Source organism: Cynoglossus semilaevis, chromosome 3 (genome assembly GCF_000523025.1).
Source record: "Cynoglossus semilaevis isolate Cse_v1.0 chromosome 3, Cse_v1.0, whole genome shotgun sequence".
NCBI classification, from domain to species: Eukaryota; Metazoa; Chordata; class Actinopteri; order Pleuronectiformes; family Cynoglossidae; genus Cynoglossus; species Cynoglossus semilaevis.
In genome coordinates this window covers 1530546-1548259 of record NC_024309.1, presented here as the reverse complement: position 1 = coordinate 1548259, position 17714 = coordinate 1530546, and the positions used below count along the sequence as shown (strand labels likewise).

Below are 17714 nucleotides of genomic sequence, written 5' to 3'. Positions count from 1 at the left end.
TTAAAAGTCCAACAACAACAAAAAAAGCATTACCCACACCAGGGTCTAGGCCGCATTTGGGTACTTTTGTTTCATGGTTACATACACAAATCAATTTTTTTCCCACCTTCAGTATTACATACCTTGAAGTAATTATTTGCTAAATTGATTCTTCTTTTGGGCTCCATCTCACCCTATCCCCTTCCTCCTCTGTTTTTACAACAACTTTATTCACTACCTCTTTCACAACATCCACAAATCTCCTCTGGAGATGTCTCCTCTTGTCTGGCAAATACATCTCAAACCCAATATATTTACAATCTCCCAACATTCTTTGTCCAATACATTCACTTTGTCCCAACATTCTTTGTCCAAAATATTCACTTTTTCCACAATATTGTACAAAATAATTTGTACAATATACTCATTATTTCCCAACATCCTTTGCCTAATTTATTCACTATATCCCAACATTTTTTGTCCAATATATTCACTTTGTTCCATCACTTTTTGTCATATATATTTACTATCCATCCATCCATCATCAACCGCTTATCTTATTTACTATCCTGCTGGCTAAATTTATACAAACATTTTCCATAAAGAAATAAATAGAGAAAGTGAACTACTTGTCAGTGTGAGACTTGACACCACTGCACACACAACGAAATGTGACCTCTGCTTTTAACCCATCACCATAGTGAACAGTGGGCATTTTTGTTTCAGAGAAGAACTACCGTCACTCATCACTACTGTCATGGCATGGCATGAGTCTCTTTTGCCTACAACTTACCATGCACTGTGGTGTTTCAAAACCTGAACGCACCAGCGCTGAATCCCTGTCAGCCCCATCTAACGCGGCTCCAATCTATGAGACTTTCTTCATCATCAACAACACAGTAGTTTTATTTTCTATTATTTATCATTTGAATTTGTTTCCTTGCCGGTTGTCTCTTAGTCAAAGTGCGTCCGCACGTGTGATGTCGTGCTGTTGTACAGAATTTTCTGAGCCGCTCTTGCCTTCTGATGCTCTTACATTAGCAGCAGTCATACGTGCCCTAAACTTCCTCCTTGCGTAGTCGAGGGAAGCACCTGCACTCCACTCTGCTGATGAATTCATTTTCTTTCATCACTGCATCACTCAGGTCTCTCCTGCTCTCACGCTCAACTCCCAGCGTCCCTAAACGCTGTAATTGTGCACCATTTGTGACTGTCTTCCTGCACGCGTTTTCTCACTGCTTTCTTCCCAGGATAATGATGTTTCTGCAGGCTCCATTGTTACTGCCTCAAAGAACACTACGTAACATGCTGCTAAAGCAGTAGCGCAGCTATATGGAGTCCTCTCCAACAGACAACTGTAAGACTATTGCAACTGAAAACATAATTGTGTATCTTCTTCATCCTGTTTTGAAATGAATGTAATAATTATAACACAATATCTTGAATGGTCAGGAAATTAACTGGATGTATTAATGTTGTTCATATTTTGATTATTTAAGTGATAACACTAAATACGTACTGTCAAAAAAATTACACTTCTAATCTGAGAAGAGGTTTGGAGTTCCACAGGGTAGCTGGGGATTTATCACAATTAATCGCGATCAATCATGTTTGTAGTTAATCAAGATTACTTGCGTTTAATCAAACTAAAATATTTTACTACTTACAGTTACTGAAGTGAGCGCCGGAGTCGATTTTCCAAACTATCTGACCTTTGTGAGAGCCACTGAGTCCTCGGTTTTTGTAGTCAAGAAAGTTCTCAGACAGTGGCTCATCTGCAATTAAAGTAAACAAAAAGAGGAAAAAAACATTCATTTGTTGTTTAATTTTATTTTCACTTGTACTTAATATATGTCATATACAATATAGTGTACAGTTTTCAGGTTGTAGCAGGTTCTCTAATGATTTTTAACCACTAGGAAATACTTTAAGGGTATTTTTCTTTGCTATGCTATGGCACATAGAAGAAGTAGCGTATTTTTCAGGACTATAAGTCACACTTTTTTTGTCCTTTGGTTGGGTTTGTGATTTATTCTCGTGCAACTTATATATAAAAATATATAATTTCAATATATGTTATTTTCACACGGACAGCCGCTAGAGGGCACTCTAGGCTGGTGTACCAGTGTCTGATACTTCTGTACTACTGACAATTTACATGTTGCTAGCTGCTAGAGGGTACTGGCTGGTGCGACTTATACTCCGGAGTGACTTATAGTCCAGAAAACATGGTAAAAACTCTTCTGCTATATGGTAAATTTGCTGGTGAAGCTCATACTGTGTGTCTTTCTTTAATGCCTGTGAGCAAATAAGGTTGTGTTCAACTAAACAGGTCAGGGATTAATATCGAATAATTGAATTGTGATCATTGAAGATCATTGCGTTTCATTGTTTATAGTTTTTATTTAGTGCCGGCTGTAGGATTTTTCTAATGTAAACACTGGGAAACACTGGTTTAGAGACAGTATTGAACATACAAAAGATAGCAGCTGAAAAACTAATCAGAATGCATTGTAGTGTACCCCACAAGTTTGCTTTGCAACGGCCAAATTTGTGATCTTACTTACCAAAGAGATACATTCCAATCCAGTCTCCAGCATCAACCTCCTCCTTGATGTCCCATGTGATAACTAGGTCTTCAGACTGACCTATGGTATATTGGAAGGCATTGATGGTGAGTGTAGAGCGAGTGTCCGGAGACACCAGATCAGTGTCACTGGTAGAGCGAGGCAGCCCCAGCATAAAGGCTTCCTGGTTCAGACTGTTGACAGTGAAGCTTTCTGGCCCATAGCTGTGACGAACTGCACCTTTACAGCGTTGGCGGGTCTGGCTGCTTCGGGTTGGAGACGCCATGGCCACCAGACCCAGGAACCGATTCTGGTATAAATTCTGCAACAACACAAACCAGGGGATGACTATTTGGGATGACCAATTTGTAATATTTAATTAAAATGCTATCTTTTTCTTTAAAGGGTATTTTAAACTTGAGATAAAAAAAAAAAAAAAACTCTTTCCTGCAGTGCTGGCAAATAACACTCTCAATAGTATGAGATAGAGCTTTGTGTACAACATAGTGCACAGCCCATATATGTATGTAGGGTTTCTCTGGGTTTTTTTAATCCACATTCTAAAAACAGGCTCATTAGGGGATTAAGGTTGATCGAACTCTGGCAGCTCTCTGGATAGATAAATAGATGAATGGATGGATAGATGGATAGATTTTGCAGTATTTGGATGTTCTCGTTTTAGTAAAAGACAGCTTCATTACCAGTGATAGAAAGTATTCATTTTACACTGGCATTGCCAATAAAAACCCACTGCTGCAGTAAAAGCACAGCTTCAGAGCTGTGAGATGGAATTTACTTAACATGACCATTAACTTAATCGTTCAGCAGATATTGTATACAGTACAATCCTTTTAGAAGGACTAGTTATGAGAAGAGCATTTGTGTCATGTCTCAAGATGCCTTTTAGTACAGGAAACAGATGCTCAGTCAGCAATATTAGAAGGGGTTTTGTTGCACTGCAGTGTTACAGTGAATGTTTAATGTTTTTTTTCCATATTTTTTTATCTCCTGATTTTGGTCCATGATGTGCGGAAGGTTTTGAAAACGTAAGTGGTGGATTAAAAAGGTTTTTTTTAAATGAACTCTGTTTGTTATTTATGAAATAATTAATGTATATTACATATATACATATTAAGAAACAGCAGCTTTATTCTTATCCCTGTATTCAACCCTGAATTACGGCTAACTTTAGTTCCATTTCCAACCTGCTTTTTTTTCAAATGATCTGCTCCCCAAAATCTCAAAACTCACTCTTTACCCTAAAGTCCTCTTAGGAAACTTGAAGTCTTGTTTCTTGTTTTTAGACAAGTGAACTTACTCGACCTGACCACTGTATTCAACTTTAAATCATCTTCCTTACCTACTAAGACGCTTTCCTTAGCATCACTGAAATCGTCCCAATTAATATCCATCAACAGCGCCTCTCTTTCTTCCTTCCCGCCCAGGACATCCTACAAGGTTCAGTACTCGAACCTCATTTATTTATCGTCTATCATCTGCATATAAAGAGAGACAGAAATGGGCATGCACCAACTCTGCCTCAGTCAGTTTGTCCCAATTAAGGCAGCGCTTGTCGCTGGTTGTCTCTGAGTGTAGATAAGAGTAAAGGGGGAGGGGAAGAGCTTGTGCGTGACAGTGAGGGAGACAGAGCTGAAAGGCTGTGTGTGTTTAGGGACACCGAGAGGAAGAGGACAAAATGAACTGTCTCGATATTGTCTTGTGATATTTAGCATTAAGAAATATATCGATATATATTACATTATTGAGATATTGCCCAGCCCTTAACTGAGTTAATAAATTATTTCATTACATAGACCTTTTGTTTGATGGTGCGCCATATATATGAAAGTGTTCTAGTTCTAGCATACAGCAGATCCTTGATTTACGATGTTCTCGACCTATGGCCTTCATGGTTACGTCGCCATCACCCATAAAATGATTAATAGAGTCACATTGTTACGTCATTTTGAGGTATGGCGTTTGCGATGTTAAAATGGGGTGTACAAATACATTGTCATGCGTTGCTAGATGAGGGAAACAACTTTGTTTACATTCCCCAGTTGTGCACTATATTGGATTGTGCTACATTTGCATTTGTAGCTCAGTGGTAGTGCATTAGACTACAGATCAAGAGGTCCCCGGTTCTAATCTGGGTGCGCCGTAGGTTAAATATTTGGTCAGTTATATAGTGTAGCAGTTAGCACGCCTCCACTTTGGGAGCAGAGAGCAGAGTCCTGTGTTGGATTCCCAGAATCACCACAGCAGATCTACTTTTAATACAAGAATTTCCTGAATATTGGATCAATAAATTAATTCAAAATTATTTATTATTATTATTAATAATCATTGATTCAATTTTCTTCACCTAACAAAACACAGATTCTATCACTTTTGTAAGTAAGTGAGAAACCATAGCCTTATTTTCAACCCAAAGATTTTTTTCTTTTCCAAAATATAGCTTTTTTCCCCACATTTTTTCCTCACATCCCCATCCACATTTCCATTACATTTAGTACTGACTCATGCAAGAGAATTTTCTATGTTATAGCTACATAAATAACACTCATCATGCATCTCTTCTCTTGACCACTTTCCCTGATTCTCCACTGGCAACAAATATCAAAGCATATCCAGTACTAGTTTCTGCTTCTTAAAAATAATGCAGGAACGTAGAATCAGACCTAATTTTGGAACTCTCTTGGACCTCTTACCTCATCTCGTCTCTCGGACCTCTTACACTTTCAACATTTTTCTGCGCACCATTTCTTTCTTTTTTTTTACTATCATTTTTTTATTTACTTAATATACTTAATATATTAATATTATCATAATTGTTATTGTAAGGTAAATGTTTCAGCACCAATTGAAACCTATATGTAATGAAAGGAGATATCACTCAGACACGTACACACAGAACAGAAGGTGCTGGGTGACTGTGATGGTGTTGGATGGGAGTGGGAGGACACTGACCTTGAAACTACAGAGCTGCATCAGCATAATGACCAGTCAACCCAAAGCAGAGCAAAACCTAAGGGAAGTGGGAGGAGAAGGGCGGTGCATTACAAACAACGTAACGGAAAAAAAAAAAAAAAAAAAAAAGCAGAGGCAGTGAACACAGCGGGTAAATAAGTCATGAATAGCAGTGGTGTTATAAAGTGCAACAAAAAGACAATGTCATCAAACCTTCATACCTCATCTTTGTTAGAGAGGAATATGAATATTTAAGAAGCATTACTACGAGAAGACAAAGAGAAAACAGAGAACCTGTGACGTCAAAGGAAACATGCAGAAAGACGACACATGGTAATAACAGACAAACCACATTGAACAAGGCAACAAAAACAGCAACGTCACGGTCTACATGTGCATCACTAGATGATGGTCACATGCCCCGCATTGCTTCGGTGAAGACAGAAAGATGACCAATAAGGTAGACACAATAGGAAATGTAGGTAGAATATCACTTCTCGTTCACAAAGTCAGCAGAGCAGCCTGTTGCTTGCGGGGCATTAACCGAAAACCGATTTGTTGACGTGTCAACTTGATTGGCACAAGTCGACGTACCCAGGGAGGATTCGTAAAGTCTTGTTTTTTCTTGCGTGCATGTGCCAACACACTGTACCGCCGACTGGCTTACACTGATATTTGATTATTGACAATTAATTGCGATATTATGCGCTACCTGAATACTGACAGAAAATATTTACATTTCCAAGAACATGTTCTTGGATTGGAAAACAAAGAAAAAGAGTCTATCTGGAATTACAACAGACAATTCTTGAAACATGAAGAAGACCTTTAAAGCATTTCTCTGTATTTTCTTTTCCATTTCCCAAGCCTTCAAAATACCAAGAGTGGAATCCGCGACCAGAGCATGCAGGTATTTTGATGTGGTCACCAGGTGGGGATCCACATTTGAAATGATTTCTAGATTCTTCGAGCTGCAGCAGGCCATCTGTGGAGTGCTAGCAGGAGACAGATCCACCTGGCATCTCACGCCCTAAAGACAATGATATCACTGTCCTGGAGGAAGTCAGCCAGCTCCTTTGTCCTCTCCATGACTTCACTAACATCCTGGGTTCAGAGAAACAGGTCATGCTCTCCTCCCTGAAGCCCGTCTTGGAACACATCAACAGCAAGATAGTTGAAGAACAAATAGAAGACAGCGACATCATGAAACAACTTGGTTGAGAATCTGGACAATACAGTCAAAGCATGCAACGATGAAGCACTGGCGCTTGCATCACATCACACAGACGAGCCTCCAGCAGTAAATGAACTGAGCACCTGTCTGGGTTATAAAAGGAACAGGTCAGCTGTATAGGAAGTGTAATGCCAACTATTCAAGAGAGAAATAATTCCGAGACCCAGCTGTACGTGTGCCTCCCTACTGTCAGCAGTGACAGTGACCATCCTTTAACCTGGTGGAAGGCACATACACAAGATATGCCAATGCTTTCAAGGGTCACCAAAAAAATTCAGTTGCATCCCTGCCACAGATGTACCTTTAAAAAAGAATGTTCAACACCTCGTCCCCTAAAAGATCAAAACTCAGCTCTGAGCATGTGAGCCTTCCCCCCTTATTTAGATTCCTGTTTCAAAAGAAAAAACACATAGTTAGCTTGTACTGTAGTTAGTTTAGTAGTATTATTTAGTTTAGTTCAGTATTATTTATCTTTCATAGGGCAGTTGTACTGCTAAAGGGAAGCTGTAAGTAACAAAGCTAGCAATTCTTTTTCTTAATTTTCTGCTTAGGTTCCAATAAAAATGTTCCAAAATATTAACAAAGCGCTGTACACTTGCACTCACACTAGCCATAGAATCCAGATTTTAGGGGGCAATTGTACTTTGGCATGGCACAATGGCCCTAGTTTGTGCACCATTAGTTTATCCTTGCACTGCTTTCACTATGAATTGTTGACATGTGTTAAGTACTGATTTAGGAGACCATGTTCAGGGAGTGAAAGCACGCGTACACATTTGTCCTGTAGAGTGACAAAGATATGCAAATCAACTCAGAGGGGGGCAGGTAAAAACCCAGCTGCACAAATGTTACAGAGATACATTGAAACCCCACCGTCCTCATTAGTTATACAGTAGGATATTAACATGTCACAGTGGCATCTCTGGGGAAATGTAGCCAGTTGTTCTTGCCACTTAAGTTTTCATATGCCCAATTAACCGCAATCATTGCATTCAAGGCAACGCAATTATTAATTAAAACAAATGCAGATCAAGAGCTACCCTCAGGAGAGGGTAAAAAAACAAATACAAAGACATGTCAGACAAAGGAGCAGTCTGGGGATTGGAATTGGGATTGGGATTAGTGGTTCCGATCCTGTTTTAGCTTGTGATACCTTTCTGACATCACAGATGTCTAGTGATCCTAGAGACAATTAGCTTTTAATCATGTTTGTTGTGCTGTGTTATACAGAGTAGCCAGATTAGTGCCCAAAGTGACATTTTATTTTTCGCTGATCACAAGTACAGTTAGACAAGCTTGTATTGTCAAGACTGAAAATAATGGCTGAACAAACAATCTGTGAATTACAAATTAATAAAAAACAAAAACAAAACACCTTTTTAGCAGACAATAGAGGCAAGCAAACAATTTTAAACAGTTTTGTACCAGTACAAACATTCCTATTTGGGGTTTTTCAAACATCGCTGGTATGATTGATGAGATAATTATCCATTAGCTACAACTAATCTGGTTAATAGTTGTACAGAGAGGTGATCAGAAACATACAAGCTGGCCTAAACTGGTTCGAGAAAGAGGTGCATCAAGCTTATCTTTATTTACAGTAGTGCTGCACGATTTGATGAAAATGTGCGATTGCGATTATTGGGGACAATGTTGTTATTTGCGATTACGGTATAAATGAATAATCTCATGAGTCTACTTGCTTGAATATCAAGGACAACACAGAGAATAATGATACGTTTGTATATCATCATTAAAACATTAAAATGACAAAAAATACAAAACCTAAAGTCTAGTTTTTATTTATAACTTAATATCAAAAAATAAATAAAAGTTTGAAAGCAACTTGATCATTTAAAACTTGTGCGGTCCGACCGGGTCTAGGTGACCACCGGGTACTGCACGGGTACTAAACAACAATTTAGGGAACCACTGGCTGACAACCTTATGCGACCATGTAGGTTAAAATTTTAAACTCTTACTGTATGTGTCCTTAGGTTTCCAAGAGGGTAGATTATTGACCCAGTCCCCCCCCCCCCACCCACACAGTACATGTTGCCACTTGAAACTATTATAGAAGAGAACAATTTGTCTTTTTACTGCTATACAGATGACTTGCAAATGTATCTGTGAAACTTTATCTTTATTTAACTGCTGATTTTTGCTGACATTAGGCTTCAGCTAAAACACAATTCCCTTTGCTTTTTAGGACAAAATAGAATTTTTGAAAATCTGAAAGGAAAAGTGTTTGCACATTCTAGAATTGGTAATGACGTTGCACAGTCTACTCCAAAATCTTGAGTTTGTAAAAACTAAAAGCATAGAAAATTGTTTTTCAATACTGGGGTCACGACCCCACGTGGGCTCACCTGAAATTTAAATTGGGTTGCCTGATATGTCTACTAATGGAAAAAAAGAAATATTGATAAAAAAATTTTAAACTAATTTTTATTTTTCTATTTATAATAAAAACACGCTTCAGCCTGTCTAAGCACTAACTGGCAGTCAGAAGAAAACAACAGAAAACAAAATGGATTGAAGATTTCTTTGCCTGCTTGGCACCGTCAAGACAGTTCAAAGATGGTTCAAAAAATTTAGGAGCCACTGGCATAGAAAGTTTGACAATTACTGGGCTCACAAAATAAGGAAAAATGTACTGGACAAACTTAGAGCTACGTATATTGACTATCTTGTTTTTTTATAATCTTGAGTAGCCAAAATCTTATTAAAACCAAATTTCATTAATTGTCCAGCCCAAATATAGACACACCAATAACTGTATTGGGGTAAAATCATTTTCAGTATTTTTCTATAATTAAAAGTGTCCTTATTAAATAAATGTTAGCCTTTCTTTGATAAGCGCATCTGCCTGAAAACTGAATGTAAATTTAAGAAGGTTCTTCAAAAGTTTTAAAACTGTATTTACTTAACTATCCCAAAATTTTGTATGGTATTGCTCAATTCAGTAGAAACAAGGAAAAGTAATACCTCCATATATTTTACTGCAAGTAATTTTTAAAAAAAAACTTCTAAACCTTTGGTTATTCTTTTTGACCAGAATCACTGATTGTGTAAAACATTAGAAACTCTCAGCACAAAATATGTAAATATTCAGGTAAATTGCTCTATTTAGCAGCAACAATACAGATTGTCCGTCACTTTTTCCTCTGAATTATTGATCTAGTATCACAACACTGTTTCCTCTGATTTCATCAGTGATGCTGTAATTTAACTCGTGTCAGACAACACTTTGTATTACTGTTATAAACACAAAATTGGCCACAAGGTCCAATAGTGCCAAGGTCAGTAGATAATCACTAGTTCAACAATAATCTTACAATAGAGAGTAAGTCACATGACCTACTGTAAACTGTACTTCAATGTTTCCTCTTGACTCATCTCAACCTGCAGTGTCATGCGAAGCCTCACCTAGTCACAGTTCAATCTGAAAACCAATACCAATATCAATCCGATACCTTCTTTTTCCTTCCTGCATGCTGCAAGCTGCCATTGTCGAGGCGCTAGTGTCCCTAATTACAGCATATGATGAAAACTTAGCAACTTAGCATTTGGGCTTTGGTATCGGATCAGAGAGGCTATAGAGGTCTTTTTTTTTTTTCAATGTTCAACACTGAAATTTGACCAATGTCAAACCAATACAAATTCTGAGTAACGGATCGAGCCATCTCTAGTTTAAATCACAATGATTCTTCACGCTACAACATGAAAGGTAAATAAGTTAAACTGTTAACACATCAAAAATTAAAATATACATTTGCTATTCACTATATGCAGTAAATTCAATGAGTTTCCAGAATCGACGAGTAATCAGTTTATATTATGGACAGGAACATAGGGCGGAAACTGATGCGATCTTGAAACAAATGGTGTCGGCATCTGAGGTCACAGGGTGGGAATAAACACTGGGAATAGTTTAACCCACAGGGTCTTAGCTGAACTATCCAAAATCAATCCACGATCTATAAGAAAAAGAGAGTATAAACACTGAACGGACAACAAGTGTTGTTTTGTGGTATGACTCAGGGGTATTTTCACACACATATAAGGATAAGGAAACAACAGGAAGCAGCAGGAAATGGTAACAAAGCTTATGAAAGTGAAGGGAAGGAGGAGAAAACCATGACGATTGATTTAAGAAGCCAAACAGGAAGCCAGGAACAGGGTTCTAAACATCTAAACATGAACTCAAATTACTCTGGTAGGATACATTTATTTCTTTGATCACAGCTGGGGATACAGTGTTTGTTAAAAAAATGGTAAAATTTACATTTGACTTACATTTAAACGGACACCAGCTTTAAGTCATACGTCAATCACCGTGGTGACAACACGTCAGCCACGATCATCAGTGATGTGTTCACAGCTATGTAGCGGTCACTTGCTGTGCAAAACGTCTCTACGTTCATTTATGACACCAGCAGCTGCTTTCATTTCATACCGTTAATCACTTTATGACTTCAGTTTTATGGTCGGGTGATCTGCACAGGATGACACCATAAACCAGCACTGTTACAACCACCATGTACAGTATAAAGTAAAGACATAAACCATTCAGTTTTAATGGTACAACCTGGAAAAACACTAGGAATCTGATACAAATGAACTCAAATTAAAAAATAATATAGAAACAGTGTTTAAATCATTGGTTTAAAAAAAAAACCCTCTTATGTTAAATTTATTATCTAAAAACAGAAGCTAACGCTAATCTCTTCAGACTGCCTATTAAAATAAAATGCAACTTCACATGTCCTCCAACCATCTTCAATAGATGGTCTATGGAGGGGCCGAAGGGTTTGTTTTTAATTTTACACTTAACGCTACCCAAAAGTGTGATATGAAGTCTTCTTTCATCATTCCAGTGTACAGCATTATAACAGATTTTGCACAGGAACTAAATGGAAAACAGAGTGGACAAAAACGTCCTCAAGTGGCACTATATGCTGAAGACAGCTTTGTTTATGTTCACCGATTGTATGCCATACATTGGATTTCGCTACATTCACTTTCTTGTAATGTGTTTTTTTAAGGTACTTTTTGGCCTTGAGTGATATAGGTACAACGTTCGGACTTACAGCGACAATCGAGTTATGTGCACCATAGGAACGGAATTCCGACATAAGTCAAGGTTTTTCTGCCACTGTTTAAACGTCAACAAGACAATTTCACTGTTGGTCTCATAAGACTTAAGACATAAGACCCGTTGTGCTGTTGGACTGAAACAAATAAGACAGACAGAATATAACAGAAAAGAACCAGCAGGTGCAAAGACCTGATATCTCTAAAGTTCAGATATAAAAACTAAATACTACTTAGAGCCTTATCTACGCATTTTTAAGGCCTCAAATCCTGGGCAGGCTTAGGAAAACAAAAGATCCATGTGTCATTCGTAGCCCCAGGATTTAAGGATTTTTGGGAATCCCAAACACAAAGAAAGTAGTGTTTGACCTAAATTCTGATAAAATCATGGGGCAGTTTTGTAGAAAAGGATGTTATTCCAGGAACACCAAACACATGAAATTAATTTATTTAATGTTTTACTCAGTGTAATGTGTAGAAAATAAAAATGAAAGATATGACAAGATTTTTGACGTTACATTCTGTTAATAAAGTCAAATACATTTTTAAAAACAGCTTCTGATAACTTTTTTTGATTTCATTCATATAATGCCAACTGTAGCTGGCGATTAGCTGTACCAAACGATGCAACCTCTTGAATACACTTCTGCTACAGTGCTGCTCCTACATGCCGCAGAGAAAACCTGTTATACAATAGCATTGTCGTGATTTTTCAGCGTCGAATTACACAGGCTCATTCGATGTCTCGGACTGAATCACTCCCATCTCTCACTGTCATTGTCGGCTAAGAGTGACACAACAGTGCAGCAGCAACAGAGCAACCACCAGGGCCGCTGCTTGACACAGACCACCATTAGCGCCATCAGCATCATCAACATCACCCCACGTTACACGGCAACAACGGAGGGAAGTCCTACCTGAGATAAAAGAACCTGCCGGTGGATCATTCTCCGACGGTGACAAGGAGGCCAGCGAAGACTCGAAGAGCTGCTAGTTTCCACAAAGCCCCATCTTCGACGGTGAGGAAGAAAAAGGGAGGAGGAAGAAGACAAACAGCACAGAACGAGAGGGAGAGGAGAGAGAGACTTACTCACATCCTTCCATCTTTCCCAGCGCTAACGTAACAACAGCTAAAATAAAGCGATTTCCGGTTTTGGCGAAGTCAAAATTTCAAAGAATTCGCCTCAAAATATTTTGGTTGTGTTTTTGTAAGCCGTTTTTTAATGTTGTCGAGTCGCCGTCATTAGCAGCGGTATTGTTTCAGCTTTGCCTAAATGTACCACAGAATAGCACAACGGGCTTTTGCTTTGAAAGACAGTAATGTACCAATGTGTCCAGCTTGACGGGAGCTGCGACCATGGATCCTTAGCAGGGTACCAGTAAGCCTGGAGCCTATCAGAGCACACCCTGCTTTCCTCTCCGCCCCGCCCTCCCCCAGCTAAAGCAGCTGATGTAAACACCGCACAGGCACGAACCAGTTTTTCATTCATCGTTTTTCTTTTAATGCCCACTGTCCGTCTTGTCTGGTGAACAATATATTTTAAAACAAAAATACCCACATTTTAGCAGTGTGACTAATTTGACATAGTGTAGCTTTTTTTTTTTAAGTGTCAAAATAATGCAATTTTAAGCAGAGTCGGCGGAAGCTATTTTGATGCCCTGGAGGAAGCGTTGCATTATGGGTGTGATTCATAGTGAATGTCATTCAAAAACCTAATTAAAATAAAATAGACCAGGGGTGTCAAACTCATTTTTACTGGGGACCACATCAGCAAAATAGTTCCTGTTGAAAGGCCAGTTGTGAATGGAAGACTGTATAGATCAGTTGTCCCCAACCCCCACATCAGCAAAATAGTCCCTGTTGAAAGGCCAGTTGTGAATGGAAGACTGTATAGATCAGTTGTCCCCAACCCCCAGTCCGCAGACCAGTACCAGTCCATAGGTCACATGGTACTGGGACACAGTGAAAAAATGTACTTAATTTTTACTAATTTACTGAGTCATATCCATTTACTTTCTTTATTTAAAGATAATCTGGCGATATTTTAAAATAATAGGTCAATCAGACTCTGATACAAACAGAAAAGAGTCTAGTAGACGTTTTATTTTGAAAATGCAACGATCCTTTGATGCTCAGCACTTTGCTGTCTGTAGAAACTGGTGGTACTGGCACTGGTACTTGGAACAATTAAAGGTTTGGATGTCACTGGTCTATAACAGACTCCTTATTTTATTCATTTAAATTCAAGGACGTCTTGTGACGTTGAGGTTCTTTAAAGAGCAGTGTGCCAGTTCAAAATGTAATTAAGTTTTAATTAATGATTTAATATTTGTTGATATACTCTTCTGATTATTTGTATTTTACATACAGAACAATGTTTGACTCCAGTGCTCTGTTGCCAAAGTGCCTTTGACCTAGGCTGCAGAGGCTGTAGGATGCATAAAAACACAGCTCTCTAAATAATACATTGCTGTAATGTAGAGGCAGGTGGACCCAAATGCAGGAAGCTACGGATAGTCGGAAAACAGTCTTTAATAGTCCAAAGCTGTGGGGGCCACTAGGGAGGACTTAGAATATTGGACGGAAGAATAAAAAAAAAAAAAAAAGCAATCGTAGCATGCCTGACTCCATGTCTGTGAGTTTGCAAAGGGACTAAAGGCTAATGCCGTTTGAGGGGCTTTGGCGTGGAAAAGTTTGGGAACCACTTGTCCATAGAATCAGCAAAAGTAGGACCAAACTGACATGGAAACCGAAAAAAGCACAGATGGGGATGTTAAAGCAATCACCTGGGAAACAGGGGAGACATGCCGCTTCATCTAGCAGTGCCCACACTGCTTCTACCATAGTGTTAGTAACACTCCTCTCGCACTTCCTGTTCCCTGTTTGACTGACGTGTTACTATCTAGTGTAGCAACACTGTAGCACCCCTTCCCATTTGTGTTCTTTTTCTTGAATGAACACAAGGTAATTACAAAGCCATGTGCAAAAGTAATTAAACACAAGTTATCTGTAAAAATGTGCATTTGTCGTTTCAAAGTAACTAATAATGCCAAAATATGTAATTACTTTTGGTGCTTTGTATGTTTTTGTGTGTTTCTTTTTTTTTTTTGTACCCTTCCTATCTGAAACAGTTTATGTATGTATTTCGAGAAACAGTATAAATACATGCCTCAAAACTAGCAATGAAGCAGACTTTGAGTTTTATTATTGTGTGTTACACTTTGACAAAGATCGCATTAAAGTAAATACTCCTGTCAAGTACACAATTCCATGGTCAAGTATATTACCAGATACTGAAAGTAACAAAAAAAAACAAAAAACACAGTTCAACTCTTTTTTTTCAGATTTTTCTCGACAATACAAACACAGTTCAACTTTTTTTTTTTCAGATTTTTCTCGACAATACCGATAAAACAACAACTTCCGTCTTAAATCATAAAAGCCGTTAGAACAAATTAGATTCTTTGATTCAGAATTTCAATGAACTGGAGTACCATGTCGCTGAACTATGCTCCTCTGCTGCCATCTGTTGGACACAAAGCGTAAAAGCCTCAGCAACACAAAATCCTTCCACACAACTTGCAAGAAAAGACTATAGCCTTGTGAGAGGTGTAGAGCTTATATGAAAGTTCTAAGGGTGGTAAATATTTAAAACTTCCGAGGCACATGATATCAGATCAGTGAGAAAACAATAATTTCTGTGTGTGTTGTCAATGTTCTCATAGAGTTATGATCTATGGTGTTTGGAAATGTGTTGTCATGCGGGGCAAGGGTGATGGCCATCTTGGTCTCCGTTTCCTGGGGTTTTAAAATCTGCATATTTCGCCATGTGTAAAATGTGGGTAGAAACATTTGAAATATGTTTTAAAACTATAAATGAACCCCACATTTGATCTATCTATCTATCTATCTATCTATCTATCTATCTATCTATCTATCTATCTATCTATCTATCTATCTATAAATTAAAATATATTTATTAGGGGTCACATGAGTTCAAGTCCACTCCACATCAAGTCACTGGTGGCATCATTTATATGTTCAGTCTTTAATAATGAAAACAATCTCAGCAGGAGCAAATGTTTTTTTTAATAATCTACTGTATATTTGATGACAACATTGTTGAAAACTCGCATATAAGTCACACACTGGGCAGCATTTTGGCAACAGTGGGGATAAAAGAAATCTCCAGCAGATCCAGACGCAGTTATCAGCCGTCGGCCTCTGCAAAGAGAGAAAGGGGGGAAACAGTGGAGACAGCAGAGGTGTGAGAAAGGAGCTGACACGCAGCACTATAATACACAGTACATTCAGACAAGCAGTTGGGACATACAATAGCATAGATCTTTGAGCCCATTTTGAATATCATCAGCAAGTGTGACTTCAAAAAGCACAATAACAGTACCATTTTTGACCCTCTTGTTGACTACTGTACATTTTGGACTATATGTCGCTCTTTTTTTTTCATCCATTGGTTGAGTTTGCAACTTATACTCAGGTTAGACATATATTAAAATATATAATTTCACGTTTGTTATTTTCACACTGACTGTCGCTAGAGGGCACTCTAGGCTTATGTACCAGCATCTGTTACTCCTGTACCACTGAAAATTTACGTTTGTTATTTTCACACCGACTATCGCTAGAGGACACTCTAGGCTTGTGTACTAGCTTTAGTCGCACTTTTTTTCATCCTTTGGCTAGTACAGCTTAGACTCCGGAGTGACTGATATATGTTTTTTTTCTTCTTCATTATGCATTGTTTTGGCTGGTGCGACTTACACTCTGGAGTCCGGAAAATATGCTACTTGTTTTTGACATGGGCATGGGTTTATGAGCAGGAGTGCTGCTAGGGGATCTTGGGCCCCATGAAAATAATTTTTATTGGGTTCCTAACATTTCCCAACTATCTCACGTAAAACTATACATTTTGATGGTTTTGATGGAGTTTTGACAATCATTCCCATTCAACTTAGTGGCACATTATTTTATGTCAGTATTCTAATTTCTTTAGGGGGCCCTTTTTACCCCCATGTTGTCCTTTGGGTATAGGTGACTCTGTGTATGTTTGCGTGCGCGTGCTCCTGTACTGCACGGCTTGTGCCAACTTTTCTTCATACTCTGATTCTGGGACAAGATCCGTTGAGAGGATGCTGGGTGTGTACAAAATGCGAAGGACGACGGGATGATTAATCATGGGACCCTACAACAATTTACTATTGACGTGGTGTTGCAATGGAATTCCTCCTCAGTACGGGAAAAGATACAAATTCAGAAATGTGGTGCATATTCTTGGCTAAGGAGCCATGGACGAGAGCAGGACAAGGGGGACTCCAATCTTTGGGTCTAGATCGGAACCTGTCGAAGACAAAATCATAGTACAGAACTTGTTATCTGGCTCTCTTTTCAGGGCTGGTGGACAAGGGAGGGCTCGGCTTTAGCCCTTTACCTATCACCAGATTCTGGGTCAGGCTTCTGTACGTAGCAAAGGTCTATCCTTGCTACATTCAGTCAAACGTTATGTCTGAATCTAACCTTTTCCAGGGTCGGTAATTGTATCCCTCCTTGCGAAGTGAAAGGTGCCAGGTGTGAGGCTGCAGTGAGAGCGAGAGAAACCCACCCCCCCCACCCCAGAACAAAAACAACAGTAAAATAAAACAAACAGTAAAATCGTCCCTGACTTTGTTGTGCGAGGTAGAGATAGAAAGCAGCAGTAGGAGAAGGTGGCAGAAGCACAAACTGAATGTAAATGAACAAACAACATTTAATTCTTCCTGGGTCGGCTGCCTTTGTAGTCTCACGATATCTGTCTGTCACGCCGCCCCCTCATGTTTTCCCATTCTCCCTTTCATTCCTCTTGCTGTCT

The 17714-nt window shown here is 38.7% G+C and overlaps 1 protein-coding gene across 1 annotated transcript in view; it reads right to left on the bottom strand.

Annotated features, from left to right (window-relative positions):
• Nucleotides 1–13659, bottom strand: part of hecw1a (HECT, C2 and WW domain containing E3 ubiquitin protein ligase 1a) — a 45816-nt gene extending 32157 nt beyond the window's left edge. Inside the window, exons 1-3 of the mRNA XM_025054675.1 lie at nt 12765–13659; nt 2547–2868; nt 1647–1754 (exon numbers count right to left, since the gene is read on the bottom strand). Coding sequence (XP_024910443.1) covers nt 1647–1754; nt 2547–2868; nt 12765–12794 — 460 coding nt within the window. The 5' untranslated portion in view covers nt 12795–13659. The remainder of the gene's footprint in view (nt 1–1646; nt 1755–2546; nt 2869–12764) is intronic.
• Between the last annotated feature and the right edge of the window lie 4055 nt (nt 13660–17714).